Source organism: Alosa pseudoharengus, unplaced genomic scaffold (genome assembly GCF_046254945.1).
Source record: "Alosa pseudoharengus isolate Yale_2024_CS ecotype anadromous, Long Island Sound unplaced genomic scaffold, YU_APseudo_1.1 YU_APseudo_1.1_scf_4, whole genome shotgun sequence".
Lineage (NCBI taxonomy): Eukaryota > Metazoa > Chordata > Actinopteri > Clupeiformes > Clupeidae > Alosa > Alosa pseudoharengus.
The window spans coordinates 41,663,685-41,684,743 of record NW_027468774.1 but is presented as its reverse complement, the minus strand read 5'-3'; the positions used below and the strand labels follow the sequence as shown (position 1 = coordinate 41,684,743).

General features: G+C 44.1%; 1 protein-coding gene across 6 annotated transcripts; it reads right to left on the bottom strand.

Annotated features, from left to right (window-relative positions):
• Positions 1–4,684: 4,684 nt before the first annotated feature.
• Positions 4,685–18,107, bottom strand: elavl3 (ELAV like neuron-specific RNA binding protein 3). 6 transcript variants are annotated; one of them, XM_076267160.1, is made up of 7 exons: positions 18,099–18,107; positions 10,959–11,178; positions 10,644–10,747; positions 7,492–7,645; positions 6,656–6,881; positions 5,941–5,979; positions 4,685–5,033 (listed from the first exon to the last, which is right to left on the bottom strand). In XM_076267160.1, the coding sequence occupies exons 1-7, from the start codon at positions 18,105–18,107 to the stop codon at positions 4,685–4,687; spliced, it is 1,101 nt and encodes a 366-aa protein (XP_076123275.1). The 6 variants fall into 6 exon arrangements, with proteins under 6 accessions (XP_076123275.1, XP_076123278.1, XP_076123276.1 ...); XM_076267163.1 differs by having other exon boundaries at positions 4,685–5,012; XM_076267161.1 differs by having other exon boundaries at positions 6,656–6,884; positions 10,959–11,175.
• Positions 18,108–21,059: the final 2,952 nt, after the last annotated feature.

The window sequence follows — 21,059 nt, the reverse complement described above, 5'->3', positions numbered from 1 at the left end:
CACCTCATTTAGTTTTATATAGCAGTGCATTCTTTGCCTATGGAGAACTTTTCCAAATTGTAATTCTAAAGCTGTTTTTTAATCTATTTGTTCCCTTTTAAAAGAAAGAAAATTAAAAAAAGGTGTAACCACATTTTGGCAAAATTAAATTCGTTCAAACTTGCAAATATAATGAAAAAAACCATAAATATACACAAAACATACTTTATACGAGGCAATAATAATAATCAATAATAATAAATAGTTTTTAAGTTAACAATAAGTTAAAACTACAAGCTTAAAGTCGCCCAAATAATACAAGTTTGTTGGCGCTATATTGAATTTTTTTCAGTTTAAATTATTTAGGTTGCAACAAAAGCTACCACAGACTTTTACAAACACAATCGAACACATATTGATTGAAATAAAAAGCTAACTAATTCTAAAACCTGCATACACTGTCAGAACAGCAACTAAGTTTAAATAATGGAAAAAATAGAAGAATCGTACCCAATAAAAGCGACCAAATAAAATCTTCGACCCATATGTGTACTCTATGGCAACGTCAACAACACAAAGATACGCTAAGTTAACACGTGAATCCGATATGTAAAGTAAATCAATAAATTACAGGAAAAATGATAGTTTGAAATTGACATGGGCTAAAAGTGATGATATATTAGACAGTATCCCTTTCACGGTCTTTTTTTATGATTGCTCTTTTCTTCACCATAAGAAGCTGTTTGTGGTTGTTTTTAGCTTGCATGGTCAGAGCAGAAATCGAGGGCTGAGGAAGGGATAATGGACTTTTTCAGAGACCAGAGCTCTCAGTGCTTGTTTGATTCCTTTAATGAATCGGTTAGTTTGACACATATATTTTTTTAATCTGCTTGTCGTTGTTTGATCCTTTCACTATTCCGCAAACCATTTCTGTGTGACGTTTAATTTTCTTTTTTAAAAAATATATATATCTTTTGTTCTCAGTCAATATAAAAATGAAGCACATTGCACTTACTGTTCCATAGGAAAGTTTTTTTGTCTTTTAAATGATTATGGTTGCTCTAGCGGTGCAGTATGTTTGTCTCCAGCCATTGTCCTGGGCTCTCTATGGTAGGTGTGTTGTCTTGTGTGTGTATCTCGAGGATCAGTTGGTTCTCTATTGTTCATGACTAGGTTAACACTGGGCCCACTCTTGCCTTACCTCTGCTCTAATCCCTCCCCTTGTCACCTACGGTTAGTTGCATGAGGCCTGATCTTAGTAAGTAAGGGGGAAAAAAAAGGGCTTGACTTTTGACTACAATTTGATCTTGTCTTCGGAACACCACCAGTGAACAAACTGGACAGAGGTTGAGCGACTTTAGCTGTGAATTTTGGACAGGGATATGATTGAACGGATGGATATGTATTTAAATGTGTATGAATGCCTAAGCTTGATGAAGACTGGAAAGGCCGGCTGAATATTTATCGGCAATACATCTCATAAAGCAGGAACTAGTAATATGCTCGGAGGATATGACTTTATACTCTGAATGATGAGAGACTTGGATATGTGCAGGGTGTCATTATGCATGTTCTCACACAGAGCTATGATACCATTCTTTGCTGTGGGACAAGCTAGGACCTCTGACTTAACTGTAGACCCAGCTTTGATCCTCAACATGAAATTGTTGGGGAGTACTAATGTGCAAAGGAGCAGAAAGAATGTCTGTGGTGAAAAACAGTATCGTCCTATTGTGGTAGGCAGTCCAGGCAATTAAACATATGCATACAGTCTGACATGGGCTTTAAAAACTAGGCTATTCAGGTGCATCCAAAAGCAGGCGAAGGCTACAGAGTGTTTTGATAATGAAATGACAATAGTGCCACAGTCCCTATCCGGTGTACTAAAGAAGAAGATGCATGAAGTGTGAGGGTGAAATGTACAGTGTTTGGTTGGATTTGCACTGCTTAGCACAGCCATGATATAGTGTTATGCCAGTCACTTTAAAAACAGATTCTTTGGTGCATCAACGATGCAGAAGCACAAGGTTACATTGACAAATTCCTTCTTGAAGGAGTAACGGAAACAGAGATGAGATGATTCGGAACTGGTGAAAGCCTCACCCTCTCACTGCAGTCTTTTATCTGAGATGGCCTCACACACGAAGGATAGCAAGCTTTACAGTCTGTCCTTCCGCATTGTGTCATCTCATCCCACCCCACCCCATCCTAAGCTATCCTTTCACGTGGGACCCCAATCGACGAGGTCCACTGCACCGCCTGTAAAGCAACACTCTATGCAACGTCAGAGGAAAGGATTTTTTTTTTTCAAGCCTGTTATTTTTTCGTCTTTTTTTTTATCATAATGCATACATCTGGCATAGCTATGGATTCAATTACAATTGCTGTGACTCTTTTTCTCTTCTGTTCCATGTTTTTTTAAAAAGATATTGTAATGGTTGCACTGTTAGATATGCGCAAGATATATGACTTAGTCCCCCACCCATTCTACAACCCCACCCCACCCCCCACCCCTACACCGCACGGTCAGGCCCTCTCTCCTCAAAGTGGAAAACTCTGAAAATAAAGCCACGCGGTGTCTCCGGGGACGACCACGTATAAGAATCTGTAAAAATGCTGCACAAGGTCTTATGTTTTTTTTCTTCTTCTTTTGTAGGTATAAAAATATATTATTCTCTAACTTAATCCTTTCAAAGAGATCATTGTCCTCTTTGGCTAAACACAGCGTTATTTAGAAAAGCAACACAATGTTTTTGATTTGAACACCATTTTTTAAAATCCTTAATTGATGGTATGAGCTTGTCTTTCAGTTGCACAACAGTGTCTCTCCCTATGGAACATATGTGTGATTTCAGTTACAAGGGTCGTTTCAGTTATGATTACTTTGGACAATACACAAAGAGGGGTTGGCGAACTCATGATAAAATCTGATACGTCGATTAAGTGGTGGTGGTACTGTGCGGATCAAAAAGAGAACTGAACTACGGTGTGGGTCTGTGACACTGCTGCCAGAGAGCAGGGGCGGGGCATATGTACGTTTTGTACGTGCTAGAGGTTTTCCTCGGGAGAACGAATCATTTGAGGTGCACTTCCAGATTGGATGAATGGGAGAGAATTTGGAATGAACTGGAGTGGAGACTTTTGTGGTGAGCAGGGTTTGGTGATTCTGGAGGGGGGTCAACATGCAAAGTGAAGGGAAGGGCGGGAATGGTCAACTTTTTTCCTGCTACAGAAGTACTCAAAGCTGGAGCCATTCTCTGGTGCTGTTGGTTTTTATTTTCAGCATATGGTTTTCAGTAACCATGTGCTTGTAAACAAAACCTGCCCGTGAACCATGCAGACTTGGAGCCTTGTTCTCATGGCAATTTAGAATTAAAAAAAAAAAGTTTTTAGATTTAGCTTTGCTGCCAGTTCCCATGGAGATGGGCTGACGTGGCTTTTGCTCTCTCACCTCATCCCTGGCCCTCTCACAGAATTACCCACAAACACCATCATCATCATGGGAACACTGTCGCCATGCAGCTGTGTGCAGTGGTATCCTTTCTATGTGCTAGAGATAAACAAAGCCGCAGTGGAGAAAAATACAGGGGACTTGCATTGACCAGTGATATGATACGCTACTCTCACTCTCACTGCCCTCCTAGACTGAGGACGCACTTTGTGTACGTACGTGTGTGTTTGTGTGTGTAAAGGTGTTTCAATGACTACTGTGGAAAGGTGAGGCTGTCGGCTGTCAGACCTCGTGTGAGGTTCTTTTGTTCCGTTGGTGTGACGTGGCTTTTTATCTTTTAAATCTCTGTGACCAGGATGTCTAGGTTTGTTCATTTCTCTATAAGGTCTTACCTCAAGCATGTTGGGAAACTGCCCTAAAGCTAGATTGCAACCTAAAACAGAGCCCGGAAACCGTATCAAAGTTCTAGAAAATGCTTACATACTCGGCTATAATAACCACCTTAAATATTGAATATATAGTTATATCATAATATATATAAGAGAACACTGTTTTTAATTATTTTTCTTTGATCTAAAAAAATCGCTGATTCAAAATGCCCGAGTGTAAAAAAAGTGACTACATTCTCTCCAGCGCCCTGGGAGAGTTAGTGGGGCAAGATGTTTTGGGTAAAATTGCACATATTTTCTAGTTCATTTAGCATTTTTTTGATCGGTATGTCTTTTCATCTATCAGGTCTTGTTCTTTGCCTGAACTCAATCGAAGCACTCAGCACACATTCTCTGTCACATTCATTAGACTGTCCTCTTCTGACTCCTGACCGTCCTCCCCCCATATCCTATCCCCCCCCCCCCTAAACCCCCCAATCCCCCTCCCAGACCACCTATGCACCACCGCTAATTCAATCCAGGCAAAAGTAGGGAGGGACTAGCATGTTGTGTAAAGACAAAAGAAAAACTCTACCTGTGGTTTTGTTCAGAACTCTGACTAAATGTGTCTGTGGTGTGTGTGTATCTGTGTGTGTGTGTGTATGTATGTACATGAGTGTACAGAAGTTTTATGTATGGACGTCTGTGTAAATCTATGTATGTGTGAGTGTGTTTGTGTCAGAGAGAGAAACAGAGAAAGAGAGAGCGACTCAGTCCAGACCCATGTAGAATGAGCGTTTTTGGGGAGCTCAACAGCTCTCCCCCCCCAGGCTTCGGAGCGTCGAGAGGCCCCTAACACCCTCCTCCTCCTCCTCCTTCCCCTCCTTTAGGCCTTATGCTGCTTGCTGGTCTTGAAGGAGACCTGCAGCACGCGGTCGCCCAGGCGGTAGCCATTAAGACTGGCGATGGCCATGGCCGCCTCGTCGTAGTTGGTCATGGTGACGAAGCCGAAGCCCTTGCATTTGTTGGTGGTGAAGTCGCGGATGACCTTGACGTTGGTGACTGCACCGAACGGTCCGAACAGCTGCCACAGCACACTCTCGTCGGCCTCCGGCGACAGGTTGTAGACGAAGATGCACCAGCCGGCTCCGGTGGGCCCGGTGAGGTTGACGCCCGCCAGGCTGGTCATGCTGTCGATGGTGATCGGGGAGAACCTGGGGAGGAGAGAAGGAGAACTACCATGGGTGTCAGAATGAAGTTCGGGGCGGCTCGCTGCACTTTACCACCGCCTGACAGGGCACATGCGGGTTCCTGCAGCTTTTGGATTGATGTGTTTGTTTGTTTGTTTTTTGTTTGCTTTGTATTGCCTGTGGCTTTTGAGGTTGGGGTATGGAAGAACAGGGACCTCATCTCCATCATCTCTGCTACAAGTAGACGCTGAGGATTTGCAGGCAACACACACACACACACACACACACACACACACGCACAAACATACATACAGACTATGGGTTTCCGTCTAAAACAAAACAAATAAAGGAGCGAGCCTTTCCTTTAGAACTCAATCACCCACATTCCCCTGCACAGTATTTTAATCACATTCCCTGTTGACCGAAAGCTCTGCAGAAGTAGGACACAGAAATCACAATGTCCAACAGAAAGAAAAGTCACAATATTTAGCAAAAAACACACAACCTAGAGAGGAATGAAAGCAAATCAGAAACAAATCAAAGGAAAAGTTGGAGCAAACAGAAGAAGACGCAAACGGAATCTGGTATGTCCATGCTGGTGGAAAAAAAGGACATTAAAGCAACGGAAAACTGAAATAAAAATGTTAGTTTCATAAAGAAATACATACAAATCAGTTCAATCAAGTAATCCAAACCAAAGGAAAAAAAGAGACAAAACAGTTAAACAAAGCCATGCCAGAATGTCCTGCTGTTCAATCTCAAATTCGCATCCATAAATAAAGGTCTATTTATGGACTGCCACTATTTCACGCTAACAGTGAAATCTATGGGGATTTGACTTTGATTTCTGTCTCTAACTTAAGGTTTGAGTCAGCAGGTGGTATTCCGGGCACTTTGTTTGAGGTTGTTTAGGCATGGATGCTTTGTTGGAAAGGACACCTTTGGCATTTACCTCTTGACTCCGTAGGTGGCGTTTAGTAAATTGTCGAGTCTGCAATGCAAAAGGGGAAAATGAGGGAGGTGGAGACGTTAGTGGCGAGATCGGACCAAACAGAAGAAAAGAAAAGAGAAAGAGAGAGAGGCGGTTCTTTTTGGCTGCGCTTTTTAGACATGCAGTTCCTACAGCCTCCTGCAGAGGGCGCTCTGCACTGCAGCTCGACCATGGCTCCTTGGCATCCACCAATCAGAGAGCGGGGCTTGAGCGACCACAGTGGTTCAGTGCTCGCGTGGCCCTCAGGCGACATGATGGGTGTACTCTATATACGGTCTGCATGCGTGCGAGTGTGTGTGCGCCTGCCATTGTGCTTTCTCATTCACACACACGATCTCCGCAGTTGCTTAACCATCCCTTGTTAAATGGTGGAAGGCCCATCTAATGTGCCTCTGCCTTCTGCTTGAGTTGTTTTGTCCCCTCCCTCCCTCCCTCCCTCATCCCTTTCCCTCATCGCCCGCTCTCGTTTTCACGCTACGCTATTTTTGGTGGATTTGGTTTCCCAGTTCCTGTTTTCCCACTGCTAAGTGGCTGCGCTGCTGCCTTCACAAAGGAAGGCTCACACAGAGAGAGGGAGAGATAGAGAGCAGAAGACACGAGAGAGTGATGCTGGAGAGGAGGAGAGGGATGGAGGAATACGGGAGGAGGTGGAGGAGGAGGGAGGCGGTGGCGGTACCTGAAGCGCTGGGTCTGGTGGTGCAAGGGTCCAGTATAGCGGCGCGCGGCGGTCTGGTAGAGCTGGGTGAGCAGCGCCTGGCCCGTCTTCTGGCTGGGGTTGTTGGCGAACTTGACGGTGATGGGCTCAGAGGCGCCCAGCGGCTTCTGGCCGTTCAGTCCCTTGATGGCTTCCTCGGCCTCGTTCCGCTTGTCAAAACGGATGAAGCCCACTCCTCGCGAGATGCCTGCTCCAGGGGAGGGAAGGGCACCAAGCAGGAGAACAGTTAGCACCTGCGCTAGCTAGAGCATCAGCTAGAGCTGCTATAGGAAGATGTGGCAAGATAACAGTTAACATCTGAGCTAACAAGAGCAAGCTATACTTGTATCAGCTACCTAGAGCTGCCACAGGAAGATGTGGCAGGATAACAGTTACCACCTGAGCTAACAAGAGTTAGCTATAGCATCAGCTATATAGAGCCGCCATAGGAAGATGTGGCAACATAACAGTTAGCACCTGAGCTAACAAGAGTTAGCTATAGCATCAGCTGCATTGAGCTGCCATAGGAAGATGTGGCAGGATGTCAGTTATCACCTGAGCTAACATAGAGCCGCCATAGGAATATGTGGCAGGATGTCAGTTATCACCTGAGCTAACATAGAGCCGCCATAGGAATATGTGGCAGGATGTCAGTTATCACCTGAGCTAACATAGAGCTGCCATAGGAAGATGTGGCAGCATGACAGTTAGCACCTGAGCTAACAAGAGTTAGCTATAGCATCAGCAGCATAGAGCTGCCATAGGAAGATGTGTCAGGAAGGTGTCTGTTGTGTGAAGGTGAGGCAAACTGTCTTTACCTGTGACTTGGTCTACCAGGATGCGTGAGGTGATGATGCGTCCGTACTGGGAGAAGAGCTGCTCCATGTCTTTCTGGCTCATGGTCTTGGGGAGGCCGCTCACGTACAGGTTGGCATCGCGAATGGAGGCCGAGCTAGGCCTTGCGTATGACACCTGCGAAAGAGAGTGGTGCCAAACCATGTGAGAAATGACCAATCAACAACTAAACATCTCAGCCTTGTAAACTCTCACACTAGCAAAAAAAGGAGGATGCACCCCAGATGCACTCACTTCCTCCGTGCTATTCTTCCCTGTGTGAGTGTGTGTGTGTTTTGTCTTCAAATACCGCACTTTTCCCCTACTTCATCTTGCTCTTTCCCACTTGGTGCCCTTATTAGCCACTCAAGTGTCCACTCATCAGCATTCTCTCTCTCCTGTCTCCACAAGAGCACACCTGCTCTTCCACACACACACACACCACCTCCCCGGCCCCCATGTATGCAAACTACAACATGCAGCAAATCTCTTGGAGAGAAAATATTCCACGAAGGCACAGGTTTGCATGAGACTGTAAGGAAAATCCAATATCCAAGGCAACCGTTTCTTTTTAAAGGCCATTCAATGCCATTCAATGCCATTTGCTTTTATCCACGTTTTAAAAATAAATGTCAGTGAAGCAATATATTATATTTTTTATAGTCTTTTTGTGAGGTATGAGCATTCCTTTTCGATATTTGTATCGCGAGACAGATGAGTATTAAATAAACTGTATACAATCTCCCCAATGTTTCTAGGGATTGAGCTTTAATGTTTATCTGGATGGCAATTAAAGTGATGGATTTGGAATATCAGTTTTATTGATTGTGTGTCTATGTGAAAGAGAAAGGGAAATAAATACAGAAAGCTAGAGATAGAGAGTGAGTGAGAAAGGGAGAGGAGGGGGAGAGTGCGGATGTTGTCAGAGATAGAAAGATCACTCCTCCCCTCCCCTCCCTGCCTCCCTCCATTCCTCCCTCCATCTCCCTTTGTCTTCTTCCTCTGGGGGAAATGGCTTCTCTGGCAACCAGCAAACCTTATAAACAGATCTCAAGACATCTAGCTGCCCTGACAACTGACAAACACTTCAGATTTCATCTAAAACGCCCACACAAATCTGCAACCTGGACACTCAAAACATACAATATGTGTATATCATATATTTAAAACATCTCAAATATAATGAATATATGTATGTATGTATTGAATACATACAATGCTTATATATCACATAAATGAACTACATTGTTTGTGTCTACAACTATAGAGCTACCATGGGAAAAGATGACAGACTTGCTTTTCAAACACCACAGCTGGATAGCTAGACATTGGGTAGTAAAAGCTGCCCTAACATTTTTGCAAGATTTCCGACCCAGAACACAAAATTACACAAAACTGAATGGCCTCCAACAAAGACTGACAGGACATCTTTGTACTGCCAGTAGGCCACCATACTGGAATAAAAAGACACAAATAAAGATAGAGGCCATATCTCACTCTCAATCTCCACAAGCTGTATTGATTCTATACATCTGCCTGGGGTGCATTGTTCTGGGCTGAGGCAGGGTATTATTGTAGAGCGTGTGGGTGCGTGGCAGAGATTGGCCAGTGCTTTTGTGGGCTGGGGAGGGGGTGCTGAGGGACTGGAGTCTGCCCTATAATTAACCCTCTCCCTATCGCTCCCGCACTACAGATGGTGCCTACAGCCCATATGGCCTCTAATCCTGTCATTGGCATTCTGCTCCCCATGCTACCCCCTTCTTCCTTAGCTCCTGACAACCCCCCCCCCCCCCAAACACACACACACACACACATACATACATACACGTACACACACACACACATACACCCCCCATCCTGGCCATGTCTTCTGCTCTCTCACAATGCCTGTACTGACTCGGATGATATGACATTTGCTAAGCCTAAAACCAGAAATGGGTAGTGGTGCATACAGAATGCAATGCAGTGCCTCCCAATGATTTCAGTTTTAAACAAACCTAGTATGAATTTGAAAGTCTAATAAACTACTACTGTATATCATAAAAAGACTTTATTTGAACAATTTATTTTTTTAAAAATCTCTGGATTATGCTATTTCATGAATACAATAATATAAATCATACCATACTATTTCTCAGGGTTTATACATTGATTTTGTAAGCTTCTTGCTGTCCTGCAATTAAATACTAGGGTGTGACCTACACATGGGATTTTTTTTTTTCAAAATAAATATAAAGTAATGTTGGATAAACGATGGTTTTGGTAGGCTTATCTAGAGCGCTAACCATAGGCTCATCTAAAACTATGACATATTTAAGTAATACCCAAATGGTAAGCATTTAGGTTATGTGACACATTAACACCATGTTGAACAAAAATGTCACAATAATCACGGAACGATACGGAAATTACGGTATCTTTATTGTACTTTTACCTTTTACTGTTTACTGTTAGTTTGCTGTTTATATTGAGTCTTTGTTCCTATGAGCAGATGTGAGTGACAGATTTGGCCTGTTTGGCTGCCCACATTGCCTTTGCTGAGCATATCTATCTCAGCCTGCAATTTGTCCCAATCTTTGATCTGCTTTGATGGGATGGGGTGGGAGCCGTCTGGGCAGTGTTTAATCTTTTACTCTCTCCTTTTCTCTCCTTTTTTTAATACCCAACTGAAGCCTTCCTCCCTCCCTCTCCCTCTCCCTCTTCTTCTTTCTCCATCCCTCCATCTGACTTTGGGACAAAGGGACCCCTAATTAGCCAAGATTGGAGGCAGATGGGGCTGCCTGCTCTGACCCCACTGGCCCACAGTGCGCCTCCCTAATTACATTTCCATCACAATCGCCGCCACACACGGCCCCCTTGCTTTCTGACCTCCGCTCCCTCTCTCTCCCTCTCACCATCCTTTGCTCCCTTTGTTCCTGGCGACCCCTCCTTTCCCCCCCCCCTCCACCCACCGCCTCTCGGTCCCGCCCCCCCTCCTTCACCCCCTCTGTCACGTCTGGGGCTGTCCACACCTCCCTCTGTTTCTCTTTCTCCCTCTCTCTTTCTCTTTCTCTCTTTCTCTTCTGGTCTTTTCTCCCCCACTTCCTCTCTATTGAGAGAGGGGTGTTTGGGGCGCAGACGGTTGAGGTGGCCTCACCTTGATAGTTTTTGTCTGGAGTTTGAGGCCGTTGAGCGTGTTGATGGCTTTGTCTGCGTCGTTGGGATCTGCATAGTTCACAAATCCATAACCCAAACTCTGGCCTGTGATTACAGAACACCATCATCACCATCACCATCCTCCAAGAAGAGGATAAGCATTTCTGCTCACCCATTTCAAATTTAGACATTCATATTAGTAGATATAGAAATATGGCACCCCTGTTGATAAACTAAACTAAACTAGGCTTTATTTCAAACTGTCATTCTTAGCTGATTTTAACATTCATATATTTGTTTGGTGTGTTAGGTTTACCTGTGATCTTGTCTCGGACTAGTTTGCAGGACTCAATCTCTCCGATGCTGCCGAACAGGCTCTTGAACTCCTCCTGCGTCATGTTCTGGGGCAGGTAGTTGACGATCAGGTTGGTCTTGCTGTCATCTGTGGCACCATTGGTGCTGATGACTGGGCCGTTCGGTAGGCTGGTTCCACTTGGACCATTGGACACCTGAGTTTCCATGGTGCTGATTATCTGCTGGGGCCAATCAGAAAAATAACTTAGTGAGAATGTCTGTGAGAGTCCTTGTGTGTGTGTGTGTGTGTATATTTGTTTGTGTTTGTTCCATTTTGTTTAATATCCTGTTTGTGTGTCCTCCTGTGTGTGTGTGTAGGAAGGGGGAAGAGCTGTGTGTGTGTGTGTGTGTGTGTGTGTGTTTTTTATGAAATAACGCAGTCCTTAAAAAGAACCCAACCCTATCCACATTCACTCCCCTCCTCTGTCTCCTTTTGGCGGTGAACAGTCAAGAGATTGGAACACACAATGCTACGACCATAGACATATAAGAAAGCTTCAACCACCACCACCATCCTCTTTTCTTCCTCCTGTCACTGTCACTATCACCCCTTCTCTCCATTCCTGCCTCTCCCCCTCTCTCCCCCTCTCCGTCGCGCTGCCTCTGTGTGCCCATGGCTATGCAGATGTCACGGGCCTCTCTCCTCCCCTCCCCCTGTTTCTATCCAGGGTCAAGCGCCTGTTACATCACAACGCCAGCACAGCCCTGATGGTGGTTGAGGGGGTGGTGGACAGACAAAGATAAAGTGACATCCTGACTGGACGGGGCTCTCAGTCCTGCTCGCTGCACTCAAGGACACTCCATATGTGTCGGACAAAGAATATAGGATTAAAAAAAGAGGCAAATGTGAAATGGTCAAGACACTTGTTTGTGACCCTAGTGTTTTTGTGACACAGTGTGTGTATGTGTGTGTGTGTATGTGTGCTTGTGTGTGTATGTGTGTGTATGTGTGTGTGTACATGTGTGCGTGTGTTGTTTTTATTCAGGTTCTTCCGTGTTGCTCTGGACTACACAGTGTTGCTTAATTTGGCCTTTGGGGTATATTCTGGGAACAGATGTGTGCAGGTCAGCGATAAAACTTCTTCCATTCTCATTCTCTCTTCTTATCCTCCTTCCTTCTTTCTCTCTCTCTCACTCACTCGCTCTGTCTCTCCCTTTCTTTCCTCTTTCCGCCCTCTACTCATCAAATCTTTATGTGCCTCGAAAGCTCATTTTCTGTCATTAGCAGGGCGTGCTCACCATCTCCGGCTCTCATAAGCTCTTTTCCAGCCGCCGCTGCCGATGTTGATTTTCCAGCGCTACACTTCAGTGTCTTCAGGATATTTAAGATTCAAAATCTATTTATGTTTTCCACCTTCTATCATTTCTGCCCTTAACAAGTATCGGGTGTCTACATTTAAGAGTGCTTATTCCCTTTAAGTCACATATTGACTTGAGTGTTTGATTTGTATCAGAAGGTTAGTGGGCTTCAGAAGCACGACTGTGAGGACTCTAGCCAAAGACAAACCCCAGGGTAAGGGGGGCTTAATTGCTCAGCCCTTTTATGTAGGAAACTGTTCGCTGACTATTTTCCTACATCTTGGCACTTGTTCCCCATTACTCCAAAACCATATCTGACATCACATTTTAAATAGGCCTACAGGGATTTTATAACCAATATCCTAGTATGTATGGCTGAACCCAAGATAGGGCAGGTACCACAGCAGCAGTCTATATTTCTGACAAATGCTCCCAACTGTGTTCTTCCATCCAGACGCCTCTATGCCTGTCTTCTTCTCTCTTGTCTTTCTTGCCTATGTGATTTCTCCTCCTGTGGTACTGTGTCTTATTATCGTCCTCGGCATTACCTCCAACCAGGTTGCCCAGGTAACAGTGGCTTGACGACTGTTGCTATTAGCTGGCTTCTTGACTTTTAACAGAGTCTGTGTTTGTGTGCAAGTGAGAGGTGTCGAGAGGGAAAACATCTCCAAATCTATTAGTATACTCTTAAGCTCTTTTTTTCTCTCTCCTACAGTGTCATCGCCATGAGTCTTGGAGGTAAAACAAAACAAATGATATAGAGATTGAGAGGAAGGCTATAGAATGTGTACACTAGAGGAAACAGGAATATAAGACAAGGGACAGAAAATCAGACGTAAGGAACACAGAGTTTCTATCTAGGTACTGTCAGAACAGTGCTGCTCACAATGTGATCCATGGGGAATTTGAAGAGCCTGATCTGGCATAGACATTATGATGACAATAATAAAAGAAATGATATTATATGAAAAATATGAAAATATGTTTTGATCCTATGATGTGTATTACATAATACAAGGATAAAGAAGTTCAAATAGATCTCTACAAATATACGAAATAAACAAATTGTAATTTATATAAATAAATTAAATGCAACAATCTGCACCCACAAATAGAAAATAAGCACATTTAAAGATATAGACAACAAATTTGCTTGAATTGTATTTCAGAGAGAAAAATCAGCCCTTCCACCAAGTGACAAGATAGGATCTGCCAACTGAAACGAACCAGCCCATGGCAGGCCACCCATCCACAGTGACAAGTGTAAAGCATTATATAAGTCATGGGCAGAAAGGGCCCTGGATGGCCTCTGAGACCGACTGACAAGCGCAGAAAACCTTGCCTGTCCCAAGCTTTTATCGCTTTGGCATGTCCAACAATACGTTCAAAGCAGAGCACTGTTTTCTTTTTATGCCACTGAATAAAATAAACGTGTAGGGACTGAAAAAATGGATGGCTCGCTTGCCCGTTTCACATAAATCCTGTTATTAATAGAGTAATCTGACAATGGGGGATGCTTCCTTGTAAATGAGCCCTGGGCCAAGGAATTAATTAAATCGTCTTGCAAAAATGACAAACATGGGACTGGCTTCCTGCTTGTGTTAGTGCTGCGAGCGCAAGACTCTCTCCAGCAGATCTATGAGGTTGAGGATGGGCTGGGCCCTCGTGTCCCAGCCTGTACTCTTCTATTTCTGGGACCGGAGAGAAATCTCCCTCAATATTTAATGCACTGCATCATCATCGCCTACACATAGACCTAGACTCGCACGCAAACAAGAGGCCTGCTCCGACAGCCGGAGACCACAGCCCCACCGCATGTGATGAACCCAACGACCGGCAGTTTGCACGTAATCAAAAGTAGTCAGACATTATGATGGATCATTTAAATTGCAACATCTGTAGTGTGTATATTGTCAAATATGAGAGTTCATCAAAGAAGTATTAGGCTCAGTACCGTCCTTCATTTCCAAATAAATGAAATTAATTAAATCCTATATCTTATAGCCGTACCCACAACTGTAGTGTATGAGGCTGATTAAATGATTAAATGATAATTTTTCTAAAATTGTCTGATATGTTGAATTTTGCTCCATATCGATAAAATGTAATCAACCTTTACTGCAGGGGGCTCAAAAGCAGACCGCCCATTGATCAGTCAGTCTGGCAGCCTCCTGAACAAAGAGTTTGTGATGATCTCATCGCTAAGCACGTGACAACGCTCTTGCTTCCTGTTAGGCACCTATGAGGTCACTTCCTTTTACGGCTGAGGCAACATGTTCAGGTCACATCGCAACCACATGTGGAATGGGATATTTTTTTTAAAGAATGTACAGTTTGCACACATGATGTCACACACCTATATGTACACACACACACACACACACACACACACACACAGAGTTGGATGATAATATAAACTTAACAAGGAAATGAGATCTCATCTGTTTCAAGCCTACCCTTATGAATAGAAATGATGACGGTGACATGACAGCGAATAAGGAAGGGAATGGGTCTGGGTCTAATTGCCATTCATCTCCACTCTTCTCTCCCTGTTTACACTGTAGAATTCAGTGTTGCACTTTTCTGCCCATCCCAGATCAAATGTGAACAGAGCTGGGGTTGCCAATAGGCCCTCTCACTGACACCGGATTACCGGATTATCCAAAACAAAAGGCTTCAGCCATACTCTTGCTGGAGCTTAAGGGATCATAGTAGCAGCTGTAAAACAACAGGACACAAGTCAGAGCTCAAGCCTTGGGGATGAGTCCATGTCCTTATCGTCCATGTCTTAATAGTGTTATTACTATCAGAATGGTTTGCAGATGGACACTACTATGGACAGTAGCCTGCACTTTTGTGAATTTGGCAAGGATTTCACTACGACATATACTAGCCTATATTTCATTATTAGTTTACATTATTCTCTCTTTCGCCATATTAAACAATCGTGGCGACATGCCTGCTGTGCAGTAACCGGGTGAGACCATGCTTGGTCGCTATCCAGAGTGCTGAAATAGGGAGTGGCTACCAGGAATTCCATCTGAGAACGATAGCATTAGCAACTGCTAAGAGCTATCGGTCTTGCGCCTTTTACCATTTAAAATACGGCACACAAACATACTACAGAGCTCTGGTTCCTCAAAATACATTTTTGTTAACTGTATCTACTTTTTGGTCTGTCATCTACTCGAATTCAGTGCTTTATTTAGCCATGCTCCTTTTCAAACCAGCATGGACATGTGTGCTCCGCAGGCATTCATAAATCCCTGCGCCTTTTTGCTGAATAAACGTATTGACACAAGCAAACAAAAGAGCCACCCGTTCCTCCTCTTCTCTCGCGCAGAGACTATGGCAGCACCATGAATATTAATGTAAACAGTGGCGCTTTGTGTAGAGGCCAGAGGCTTCGCGACTCTGGGAACAATGAACATTATAACGATCTAAACTGTTCTGTGCGAATAATAATAATAATAATAATAATAATAATAATAATAATAATAATAATAATATGGCTTTATTTTCAAACAAATTGTATATTTGGTAAGGAAAAACATCTCTATTTCGAAAATATTGGAAATAGTTCGATATTATTTTGAGCTTAACTTAATTTGTTGATATCTAGTTGGCTTCATGAACTACACATTTACTTACGTAACCAACCAAAAATGGAGGTCTCATTCGCATACAGCATGGGCCATATCGTGGCTATGTGGCTACAAACATGAAGGCAATGGACAAGGTATAAGCTACAGCCAACCAACGATGCGTTTTTTCATACCGGAACCTATGCATACCCTTCCAGAAAGCAGCGGCCTGCTTTGCTTACGAAGCACTTCCATGAAAAATTATTGATCTGACATGTTTTTCTATACATACGACCATGCATCATTAATATTATTTTTGTTTAACCGATTTACTCAACGTGTTCAGTTTGTTCGTTGTTCGTGATGTCCTTGTCCTTGAATTGTGTAAGCGCCTCGAGAAGGTTATCTGACTCAACGGTTTTATTCGCTTGGCACTGCGGTACAAGCACGCTCACGGAGGACTGCGGAACATGTGGTGGGGAGATAGCTTTGTGCATGACGCCCAGAGGCCCTCTCTCGGAGCCTGGCTCAATCACAAACGGTTATGAATCAAGAGTGCCAATAATTGGCCGAACGTATCCTTTGAGTTCATGTGTTCAGCTGTGCAGCAGGCCTAGCTTTTCGACCAGATGGTGTTTTCTTTGTTTCCATTTATTGTTCATTAACATTTTACGCACAGAATGCTTAGAATTTAGTATAGAAAACATAATGACTACGCGGGAGATGGGGAAATATATTGACATAGCTTTTCAACATAACACAGCAGCATACCAGAAGCCTGAACTGGAAACAACCTCATCAGTTAAAGGCCACGTGCATGGGTGCTTGATTTTGTGTTTCGCCGCTTGCTGCTAATGTGTGCATTCATTTCTGTAAACTATTCCCCCTTTATTTGTCATAGACAATGAGCCTCTGGCCATTTTGGCCATGAAATCTAGAAACATGCATTTCACAATGTTCATGACTGACTCACTCAACAGTAGGCCTATGGATATTAAGTGTTTAAGTTGCTGTTGAGGCCTGTATGCCTTAAATTGTCAATTGTTAATCGGATATAATTTTCAGGCAACGAATTTTAAAAACACATCCTTTAAATGTGTAATACAATTACTCGGGTGTTTAACAAATACCTCGTGCTAGGTTTTGACTAGGATAAGTTGCTAGCGAATGCCAACGCCTTGTCTTCGGAACCAGTTGACACGCCCAATTCGTTTGTCCGTTTGGCTCTATTTGTTATGTGGTGCATTTCTATGAACAGGGTGTGTTTCTACACCAAGACATTTTTCTATTTAGAAAAGCTTTATCTACCACACACACTCATACGACGAACGCTTAAAAGAGCGTTTAAAACAGTTTTCATCAAGACATCGCTCTCTCTCCATCCTCTCTCGCGTGGCCTGAAATTTACAGCTCACTTGGTCTGTTGCATCGCAACGAGAACCCTTAGGAATTTCGACTTGCCTGATTCAATCCAAACCAATAGATGCGTAATATCTCTCCGCTCCCCTCCCCCTCTCTGAGTGACTCGACCCTTTTCTTTGCCTAGCTCTCGATGGGCTCTTAGCCTCCGAGGCATCATGTTTTGTCTCAGAAATCCGTCTCGAGCATCATTTGCTGCGCCAAGCAGAGAAAGGCAGTACGCCCCCATCACTGCTAAAGCAGCACGCGGCCTCGGTAAGCTTTTGCCCCTGTCGCCCTCGCTGTCTTTTCAGCACCCGGCGTTATTCCCACGGAATTCCTCGACCCTGTGCGCCACAATTTTACACAAATGTCTCAGAGAATCAGCCGCGCTTTGGAATGAGAGAAACGATATGAAACAGAAGTAGGAGCAATACAAATGTCTTCCATCTGACTGTAAAATGGCAGAAGAAAGTGGCGTCTTGACTCCTCACAGTCAGCTATGCAAGAGTCAAGCACTAAGGGAGAATCGCATCTCTCCAAATGTCATTACAAACAAACATGATGTTTATCTCTACTGTCAGAAAGAGAGAGAGCTAGTGAGAGTGTGTATGTGTATGTATGTCTGAGTTTGTGTGTGTGGATGTGTGTGCGTATCTGTGACTTTGAATGACAACAATAGACAATGTAGACAATAAACAGCACATAGCACATTTTGGCAGACATTTCTCCATCCCTACTGCAGTGTGCTTACAGTTGTACCCAGTATTCTGCCACAAAAGCTTCTATCACAAGAGAATAAAAGAAGGAGGTGTACGTACAGTAACCATTCTTGATGCACAAAGATGATAGTGATCTACGTCCTTCGATTGGCAGGTCTTGAGATGGAGGCTTCAATTATTATTCGTTTTGAGTATTAATACAGTGTGGCCTTTTGGATGGGGCGTTTTGGGTAAAAAAGACAGCCTCAAATTTCCAAAGGAAAAGAAAAAAAAAGAAAAAAGGAAAAAAGGACAAATCTTCGCCAGGGATTCTCAGCCCTTGAGATTGTAGGTTTCCTCTGCCGACGGAGAATGAGGAGAAAGGGGGTTTTCTTCAGGATGATGATGATGTGCGAGTGATTTCTCTCCGAGCGGCGTGGGCGATAGCACAGAAAAAAGAGAAGCAGTGATCCCCAGTAGGGTGTGTCCAAGGGAGGGGGTTCTGCTTTGGCTGCTGCTGCTGCTGCGTGTGTTTGCGTCTGTGTGTGTGTGTGTGTATGTATGTCCTAGCTCCTCGCAGTCTCCTTCTGTGCCTCTGCTGCAATGTTCTTCTTTTATGTGTCCTTCTGGCTGGCAGAGCTTGCCTCTGATTGGCTAATTGTGCAGGGAGGGTAAAACATGGCAGCCATTGCTATGCGCTCCTCAACCATTATCCCCTTCAGGAAAAGATCACCATGAGCCCCCCCCCAACCACCCCTCCTCCCCTCTCACACACACACACACACACACATTCTCTCCCATCCATCTCTCCACTCCCTCCTTCCCTCTCCCCTCCCTTTCTTCCTGCCCCCCACACCCTTATACACACACACGCACACACACACACACACGCGCACCCTCACACACTCATGCAGGGCAGACTGAATAGAGCTCCACCTGCATCATCAGAACAGATGGATGCGGTAGAAGACAGGAGCCTTCTCTTTTCTGCCTGTTTCTCTCTACTCTCTGCCTTTTCTTTACCACCGTCTCTCGTATTTTCTCGCTGCATTTTTGTCATCCGCTTTACTGTGTGTGTTGTGTACGCCCTCCTGCCAGTTTCTGATTTGGCACTTCCGTCCTCCAGCCCCTAGCTAAGGAAGGAATATTACCACGATAAGGAGCCAATCGTCGGTCAGATAAACAAATAAATCAGGAACTGAGAGTGGGTTCCTCCTGGAAGGGAGCATGTCAGGCAGAATCATTTGATGAATGAGGATGCCCTTTCCACTGTTTTGCAGAAGGGTTTTGGGGTTGTAATCATTGCACTTTCAGTTTGTGAAACCTGGTTTTTATTTCATGAGCTGGCTACCTTAGCTCCTCATCAATGAAAATGTGTTGTTGCATCCCATAATATAACCGGCTATAAAGATAATTTTTATATATCAATACAATATAGTAATAAACAGGGAATATGAAAGGTCATAAAATAAATAAATGTTGACATTTGTAGTAAATTTCAAACTGAACGTCATCCATGTTATGCTGCTAAAGTTCTTCCTCTTTAGGTGGAATTCAGAAAAGCAATTTCCCAGAACCAAATCACATAATGATAACCAGCCACCAGTCCTTTTATTATGCAAATGATGGAAACAGAAATGTGCTGTAGTTAAGCATCTCATTACACAGCCAATTTTTTATCAACTCTCTGTTTAGAGCTCGAGTGTGCTCTTCTACTAAAAAGATACATAAAAAACATACAAGTCCTCAATGTTTGAATAAGTGATTACACCATCATGTGTTTACTGGAATGTCTTTACTATTGTAATAGTATAAGAAACACATGGTGGATATAACTAAGTTACACACAGAAAGATTCAGTGAGCCGCTTAAAAGAAGGAGAACAATGTTTGTAATAATGCTGAGAGGAGAAAACACAATAGCTCACTGATGCCGAGTGGAAATGAAGGCCTTACTAAGGCGATACTACTGTGGCCATATTATGCATTCATCCTCTGATTACAGTCATCCCCTCCACCCCTCCATCCCTCCACCCCTCCATCTCTTCCCCTGCTCCTTCTCTCACTCCTGCTCTGAGTGTGGCGAGTGCTCACTGAGACAGGCTGTTTGGTCTCATCTATAATGCATCTCAGGCCCCAGGACATGATGTGTGACAAATGACCTATTTCTGCACAGACCCCCACAGGGCCTTGACCTGGGGGTGTGTGTGTGTGTTTATGTGTGTGTGTGTGTGTTTGTGGGCACATCCCTCATTTACATGTGCATGTTGCCTGTGTGCATGTGCATGCGTGTGTATGTAGAGAGTGAGAGGGAGAGAGAGAGGATGTTGGTGGGTGGTTGGGCACTATGGGCACTGTGTGTATATTTATGCTAGTGGGTGAGTTTGTATGTAGAGACGGGGGGCGGGGTGTTGGTGGGTGGTTGGGCACTGGGTATATTTATGGCAGTGGGTGAGTGTGTACGTAGAGAGGGGGGGGGGGTGTCTTAGGTCGTGTGAGTGAACAGTAACAGGATAATGTTTGTGTGTTTCATGTATTTTATGTGTGTATCAGAGTGTGAGTGAGTGAGTGAGTGAATGAGTGTGTGTGTGTGTGCGTGTATGTGTGTGAAGGAGTGTGTGTGAAGGAGTGTGTGATTATGTATTTGCCTGTTTGTGTTACTGTTTGTCAGTGTGTGTGTGTGTGTGTGTGAGAGAGTATGTGTGAGTTTTGTAGTGTAGTGTGTATGTATGTACATGTGTGTGAGCGAGTGTATGTGTCTGTGCTTAGCAGATAGGTGAGCGTGGGGCGTATTAGTCTCTCGGCAAACTCTCTGCAGCACTGCCCCGGGCTGACCTTGAGGAGTCCGCGGTGGCGGTGTGTTTGCGGTGATTACGGCGGTGATTATTATGATTGCTCATAAACGTGGCACAGGTAGCTGGCCTCAGCGGGGGAGTGTGTGTGTGTGTGTGTGTGTGTGTGGGGTGGGTGCTTGTGCTTGTCAGGGGAAGAGATGTACCACGAAAACTCTTGTGCCCTGGTGCATATGCATAGCCAGCCTGCCTAAAGACAAATGCTTGTGTGTGTGTCTGCTCGTGTAGCT

Excerpts from the sequence above, each read along its gene's own strand:
- elavl3 (XM_076267160.1), bottom strand. Across the intron at positions 10,748-10,958 it reads AGTCCGAGACAAGATCACAG|GCCAGAGTTTGGGTTATGGA; the intron begins GTAAACCTAACA and ends CTGTAATCACAG. Across the intron at positions 5,034-5,940 it reads GCCACCTACGGAGTCAAGAG|TTCTCCTTCTCTCCTCCCCA; the intron begins GTAAATGCCAAA and ends CACCCATGGTAG.